At 55.2% G+C, this 6,798-nt stretch overlaps 4 protein-coding genes across 4 annotated transcripts; 1 reads left to right on the forward strand and 3 right to left on the reverse strand.

The window, feature by feature from the left end:
* Positions 1-2: 2 nt before the first annotated feature.
* Positions 3-1,447, reverse strand: N7482_003175 (uncharacterized protein; the record flags this gene model as incomplete). The annotated part of the gene is made up of 2 exons (XM_056685300.1): positions 3-1,091; positions 1,124-1,447. 2 exons carry the CDS (start codon positions 1,445-1,447, stop codon positions 3-5), a joined length of 1,413 nt encoding a protein of 470 aa, XP_056548906.1.
* An 850-nt stretch (positions 1,448-2,297) lies between these two features.
* Positions 2,298-3,756, reverse strand: N7482_003176 (replication factor C subunit 3; the record flags this gene model as incomplete). Its single annotated transcript, XM_056685301.1, has 5 exons — positions 2,298-2,704; positions 2,805-3,188; positions 3,249-3,423; positions 3,476-3,563; positions 3,626-3,756. 5 exons carry the CDS (start codon positions 3,754-3,756, stop codon positions 2,298-2,300), a joined length of 1,185 nt encoding a protein of 394 aa, XP_056548907.1.
* Positions 3,757-3,995: 239 nt separating this feature from the next.
* Positions 3,996-4,880, forward strand: N7482_003177 (actin-related protein 2/3 complex subunit 3; the record flags this gene model as incomplete). The annotated part of the gene is made up of 6 exons (XM_056685302.1): positions 3,996-4,001; positions 4,054-4,099; positions 4,188-4,462; positions 4,525-4,637; positions 4,699-4,777; positions 4,833-4,880. 6 exons carry the CDS (start codon positions 3,996-3,998, stop codon positions 4,878-4,880), a joined length of 567 nt encoding a protein of 188 aa, XP_056548908.1.
* Positions 4,881-5,184: 304 nt separating this feature from the next.
* trm6 (tRNA 1-methyladenosine methyltransferase subunit GCD10) lies at positions 5,185-6,771 on the reverse strand (the record flags this gene model as incomplete). Its single annotated transcript, XM_056685303.1, has 1 exon — positions 5,185-6,771. A coding segment is annotated over one exon (1,587 nt), but the record flags the coding sequence as incomplete, so codon positions are not given.
* Between the last annotated feature and the right edge of the window lie 27 nt (positions 6,772-6,798).

Raw genomic sequence — 6,798 nt, forward strand, 5'->3', positions numbered from 1 at the left:
GTTCATGACTTCTTTTCCTCGGCCGCAGCAGCCGCGACAGCCATCTCAGAGACAGCCTTGCTCCGCTTCGCAATGCGGAATCCACCAACCAGGAAGAAGAGAGCCTCCAGGCCGAGAATCACAGCCAGGGTCACCATGGCGCCGATTACACCGGCCACGGCATGCGACATGCCGCTGGAGTTGGAGCCAGACGAGCTGGAGGAGTCGGCATTGGTGCTAGCAGTAGACGAGGCGCACTTGCCGTCGGTGTTGCCGCACATGTTGCACCAATCATCGTCCGAGGTGACGGCAATCTTCTCGATACCCGACTTGAAGTCTGACCAGGGGAGAAGATCATTCGACTGGCCGAACAAAGGGAAGACAGTAGGCTCGGCGGAGCCAGTGATGGTGCCGTTGTGGAACATGAAGCGCACGCTGATGTCGTCCTCGGAGGGGAAGCCAGTGCCGGTGGCATTGGTCACCAGCTCCAGAACCATCGAGGAGGCATAGTCGGCGATACCGGTGAAGTCAACCGAAGCAGCGGGCAGCTGCACCAGTCCGAAGAATGACATGAAGGTACCATAGGAGCCGAACTGGACACCGAGCTTGGACTTCTTGCCGTCTGTGGCAATGGTTTCGTTAAGACCGGACAGGATTTGACCAGCTAGCACAGCACCATCAATAGCCCGGACGGTGTCGGTCTCGTTGTATGCTAGGTTGAACTGCTGGTTGCTCGCCAGCTGGATCAGCTGGGCGTACACATCATCCGTCAAATCTTTGAGGGCAGGGGAATCCGTGGTGGAGTTGTGGATCTGGCCCACGTTGAGGTAGTCAAAGATGGTGTAGGCGTTCTTGAACGACATCTCTGACGAAGTAAAGGTCGAATTCAGCATGGGCGACAGCGACTCGTAGAAGTCCTTGGTGGACTTCAGCATCGAATTGTATGAATCCGATATGTAGTAGTTGTTGCTGCTGACAGTCGCCTTCTGGCAGTCACTCGAGCCCTGCAGCCAGGTCGCATCTTCGCTGTCGGCATCAGACGAGGTGGAAGTCACCTGGATCAGCTGGTAGCCCCTCAATGGGGACACAACAGTAGTCGAGTTGGCCAGAGTCTGGTTGGCATCGTTGCCTGCGGGGGGTACACCCCCTGCAGGAAGCCAGTGGCCGAGTTCTGCAGTACCGCATCAGCCGGGGCGCTGGCGCTAATCTGCTGGGCATTGACAATCAGAGAGCTGATGCCCTCAATATGCTTGTCCGAGCTGGAGAGGATATAGCGCTCATTATAGAAGGACCCAGCATCAAAGACTTCGTTGTAGCCCAGGTCGGTCAATTGGGTGTTGCCGAAGATCTTGGCAGTGCGGTCACCGTGGCGCGCAAAGATGTATGCGCCCAGCACACGCTCTGCCTCCACCATGGAGGCAGACAGAGAGGCGACCAGCAGGAGGCTGGACTGAATGGAAGAGCGCATGACGAGGCGATTTCAGAACCAGCGGCAGAGCAGCAGCAGTAGAGAGCAGAGGAGAAAGAGAAAAAGCAGCCGAACCCCTCATCTACTCTGCAGCGCGCACGATTTACTTATACTGGACGGCACTGATCTGCGGAGATGGAGTCTCGTCGGGTCTAGCGGCGGGCGAGTCAATCGATTTCGCCCACCGAACCAGGCCATCCCAGCCCTTTAGTAGGCCCAAGGATCGCAAGGGTCGCCCTGGACTCTGGAGGGGCGGAGGGTGGGTGCACGGAGACTGCCGACATTTCACGGCCGAACTAAGCCCAGATGGTGGATCTCGAGAGTTCTGCAGGACAACCAGGCCAACTCCGAGGAGCTGGCGGGAAACAATTAGCTAATGGCATGGGCGGGCACCCCAGGCGATAACGAGGTGAACGACGAGTGGTAATGAATGGGTGGATGAAGTGGAGGTGGAGTCGGAGAAAACCTGGACCCTCTGGGGACCCGCCGATGGCAGTAGACAGTCTATTCTTCGATGCTGATAGGTCTGCCCAGCACGTCGATGCTAACTTACTGAGTGACTAGCTAGTTCACTCGCGTTGATCCAGGCAAGAGTTGCCATAAATGCACCATTTGCTGACGGTCCTGAGCGCTCCACATCGGTATGCCCTTTCTGTGTTGATCTGGACGAGTGGAACCATGGACGCGGAAATACGTTGTATTCCATACTTTTAGTCGGTGTTGATGTTGGTGATGCTAGACTGACTTCGTCCTTAGGTCTTAGGTCAACTAGTCAACTAATTAAGAGATTTAGACCCGGCTCATTTCATTCATTTCATTTTCAAGGCCCGCAATGCTGGTTTCTCATTGTTCATGCCAAAGCGACGCCCTTATCGCCCATCAACTCGCAGCCATTCCGCACGACGCCCACCAGTCCGCCAGTCTGAATGGCCTCGGATCCACCGCCGGACAGTCGCCACTCGATTTCGGCCAGCCCCTCCAGCCAGGTGATGCGCGTCTGCGGCGGTACTTCGAGCTGCTGCAATTGCTCGGCCAGAGCGGAGAGGATGTCAGCTAACGCCAGACCCTTGGTCGTCTTGAGCGTATTCACGGTATTGAGGCAAGAGGTCACGTCGCTGGTCGATAGAATGGTGCTCATGATTTCTTGGATGTCGGCTGGGTGTGGCGCCGCAATGCAGTCGTAGATAGTCGCGTTGGTGATGGTCTCGGATACCGGCAGGGGGGCTTTTGGCGCATCACGTAGGGGCAAGGGGATACCTGGACCCGCAAGTTAGCTGATTTAGCTCATCTGCGGAGGAGTTTTGGGGTGGGGGTGAATAAAAGGAGAAATCCACGGGGGAGGAAGAAGGAAACCCACTGCTGGCGTAACAGGCTTGCAAGACGTTCAGCGCCCTTCGCATGTCGCCCTTGCTCAGTCGTACCAGACTATCCACAGCCTCGGGCTGGATGCGAACATTCTCTTTCTCAATGACTTGGTCCACGAGCACTCGAATGTCGGCTTCTTTGAGGGGACTAAATCGGAATCGGGTACATCGCGATAGAAGTGCTGGGGAGAGCTTGTGTGTGTAGTTTGCAATTATGCAGAACCGCGTGTTCGCAGTATATTTCTCCATAATTCGGCGCAGGGCCATCTGCGCGGTGGAGGTCATGGCGTCGGCCTCGTCGAGGATGATCAGCTTGAAGCCGGCGAGGGAGGACTTGTCCGCGGATTGCGGGGCCATGGAGAAGATCTGCTTTGTGCCTGCGGGGAATCTGGCTTAGCACTTCTGTCCACGGAGATCCTTTGGGTGGGAGTTTGTACTGGCAAAAGTCTTAATCTGTTCCCGGACAACGTCAATGCCACGGTCGTCACTGGCATTGAGTTCCAGCACCATCTGGCGCATATTCGTCGTGCCGTATATCCGCCGAGCGAGGGCGAGAATGGTCGAGGTCTTGCCGGTTCCCGGGGGCCCGTACAGGAGAAGGTGAGGTAGGCGCTGTTATCTTGTGTGAGAAGTTATCTCTCCAATGCGACTAGAGAGCACCTACGTTGGCTTCAACAAATTTGTTGATAGTGGCTAGAATGTCTTGGTGGCCAGAGACATCGTCCAGGGTATTGGGGCGGTATTTCTCGACCCTACCAAGAGTGTCAGCGGCTAGATACTTCAACTAGTTTCAACCAAGATATTCCATGCATACCATGGGAGGTTGTCTTGAGCTTCGATGGGCAGGTCGGCCGCTGTCCTTTTCTTCCCACTGGCATCCTCTGAGCTGAACTGGACGTCCTTGGCGGGCGCATCGACGTCCATTTCATCCTCGTAGTCTGACATGGTGAATGAAATCCAATACAAGGGAGGGGAAGGGGTGGAGGGTAGCTTATCGCGAAAAGTTGAGCTTGACGCGTTCCGCGCGTAAAGAGAGGCTCGGGGCGGAAAATCAAGGGAAGCTGGGGCCACTCCGCTCGATGACATCCTCCCTGCCTAACTGCATCGCCTGCACGCCTGCCGCTCCGCAACATCGCTCTGCAACTCCCCCGCGGCGACAATTCCTTGCCTGTCAACCATCCACCATGCCGGTATGTTGGGCTCTATGTGCAATCTCTCTAGCTACTGACTTCCGCAATTTAGGCATACCACTCCATCTTCCTGGAGGACCGCGACGTCCCCGTGATAGGTATGCTGCCCCGCCCCCAGCTGTCCCTTCCATGCGACACCGAGCGATGCCGCCAACAAGGACTATGAATTGACTGGCTGTGATACAGGGAACTTCCCTATCCTCCCCCTGCGCACTCGCACACGTGGCCCCGCCTACACTCTGCCTGCACTTCCCGCCAATACTCCCGACGTGGACGTCACCCCCGAGAGCGAGTCATACGACTGTGTCGATGAGATCCTGTCGCTTTTCCGTGCCAATGTGCTGTTCCGGAACTTTGAGATCACTGGCCCTGCGGACCGGATGCTTATTTATGGAACCCTGTTTGTTAGCGAGTGTCTCGGCAAGGTGAAGCCGACGATGAATGCCCGCGAGGCCGAGAAGGTAGATGCTGCAGGTTCTTGTCGCATCATGTTGGAAACATGACTGATATATGGATCTCATAGGCTCTGATCAATGCTGCCCTCGACAACTTTGCCGTCCCCGGTGATGTGTCCTTCCCGCTCAACCAGGCCTTTGAACCCCCACGCGATCGCCAGGATGCGGAGAGCCTGCGGGCGTACGTGAACCGAAGCTTCCATGACCTATTGAATCAAGTACTAACCGATGTCTGCGATTAGATACATCTCGCAGGTGCGACAAGAGATCGCCGTCCGGCTACACGCTAGATTATACCCTGGTGGAGTGGGACCTTCGAAGGTAGGCCTAGTCAACCACAACGTCCTGACAGAGAACGCACTAACCATCTCCACAGTTCTGGCTTAGCTTTACAAAGAGAAAGTTCATGGGCAAGAGCCTGTAGAGTTCTAGGGTGATTGTATATTGTTTCATGAAATTCAGCGCATCAATGGACCTTTTTTGATTACGCAGCGTCGTCAAGCGTGGTGCAGACCATAGACGCCGTAGCTGCCAGAGTCGATCCCAGGCAGCAGTGCTCCCTTCAACTTTAGCTTTCCCAGCTTTCCGCCAGTCCATGGAATAAACCTATCGAGTTTATCGAATCCATCGGGTCACCATGGTTCCTGAGTTGCAAAATAAGACCATATTTGGGGTCAAGTTGAATCATTATATTCGTACAATTTCTGATACTCTCCAAGGCTAATAATTTAGGGTGCCATCTCCACGTCTCGATCACTGACAGGCGTAGAAGTGGTTTCCAACTTGCGCTTCTTGCGGAATGTGCCCGCGGCCTGGATCTTCACATCGGCGGGGATGACATGGACGCCATGGAAGAGGTAACCCTCTGCACCTCCACGTCCGGTCATGAGGGGATGTGTCCGACCAGGCAGTACTTGCCAGGCACGAACGCGGGTAGTGTGTAGTGTTGGGGGCAAGAGTTGGGTGGGATCCAGGGGGAACTCCTCGAAGAGCGAGGACAGGTCGACGGTCTCTTCTTCGGAGGCTTTCTGCATCTCAAGATCCCGTTTCCGAGTGATAAACGCTGTTCGACGGGCAGTAGAGTACAGATCCACGAGCTCGGTAAGCGGTTCGATAGTTGGAGAATAGACCGCAACTGAGGCCGACCCAGAGAGGAGGGGAACAACGTGCTTCAAGATGCCGGCGGGCTCTAGCAGCGTAGCGGCAATTAGACCATCAAAGCCACCCGCGCGGGCCTCATTAGTGACATTGCGGAATTTCTCCCAGCGGTTCCGCTTGAAATAATAAGCGGTGCGCTTGCTGGGCTTCATGGCGGAAAGCTCCTCGGCGGGCAAGACAGGAGGCTCATTCGACAAGATCGGGTCTACCGAGGGGTCCACAAGCTGCAACCACGACATGGTCTTGAGATGGGTATGAAGAGGATGCGATTCATCAGGTGTGTTGGCGTCGTAGCCGAAGTATTTCAATAGTGACAGGTTTGGTTGCGAGTAGGCATGGATGACCGTGACCGTGTTCCCGGATGCCGACATGGGCCGAGGACGATTGCGCCGGGGTGTTGAAGCTGCGACCGGGTTCTCTGCGATATTTTGCTCCGCGGCAGGATGTTCTTCCTTTGCCTCCTCTTCAACATCGTCTTCTTCGGGGTACAAAATTCCCATCCGCTCGGCCATTGCCGCGACGATAAGGCCACCAGTTTCATCGACCACGAAGTACCGACCATTTAGCTTGATCGTAGGAGTCGCATCCAATATCGATTCTGCACCATGGTGCACATTGCCCAAGCAGCCAAGCAGACCAATATGCTCATCCCGCAACTCCATTGTGCGTTGCGCATCCCGCTGTTCCAGCAAGTAGTTGGCGAGAAAACTGACGTCCAATGGCAAAACAGTAAATCTCCGGATGTACTTCTTGCGCTTGCGCAATGTGTATTTGGCCAGAGAAAACGCCGTTTTCTGGTCCAAGCTAGAGTGCGACTCCAGGAGTTTTGCGACAATATCCTTGCCTGCCCCACTGGCCTCCTTCTTCAGCTCTTCAATCTCCTGCAGCGTTAACTTTTGAGTCGAAGCATCGTCAATGATTTCGCGATTTGTGCGCATAGGTGTGCCATCGCCAGAGTCCCCATCCTCACCCTCGCCATCTGCCTCGGCTTCTTCGATGAGGTTTTCGGCATGGAGCTCCGTCGCGGAGACCACCCGAAGCTGGTAGCCATCACTCTCGGGGGCGTCAAGAATCTCAAACGTCAGGTAAAAGGGACGCCCAATGATCTGGTTCGCGGCGAAGCTGCCATATTTGCCTAATTGCACAATGCTGTAGGCCTGTAGTTAGTTCTGCCCTGATAGCTC

This window comes from Penicillium canariense, assembly GCF_028826845.1.
Source record: "Penicillium canariense strain IBT 26290 chromosome Unknown utg000001l_segment0_segment0, whole genome shotgun sequence".
In the NCBI taxonomy this organism is placed as follows: domain Eukaryota; kingdom Fungi; phylum Ascomycota; class Eurotiomycetes; order Eurotiales; family Aspergillaceae; genus Penicillium; species Penicillium canariense.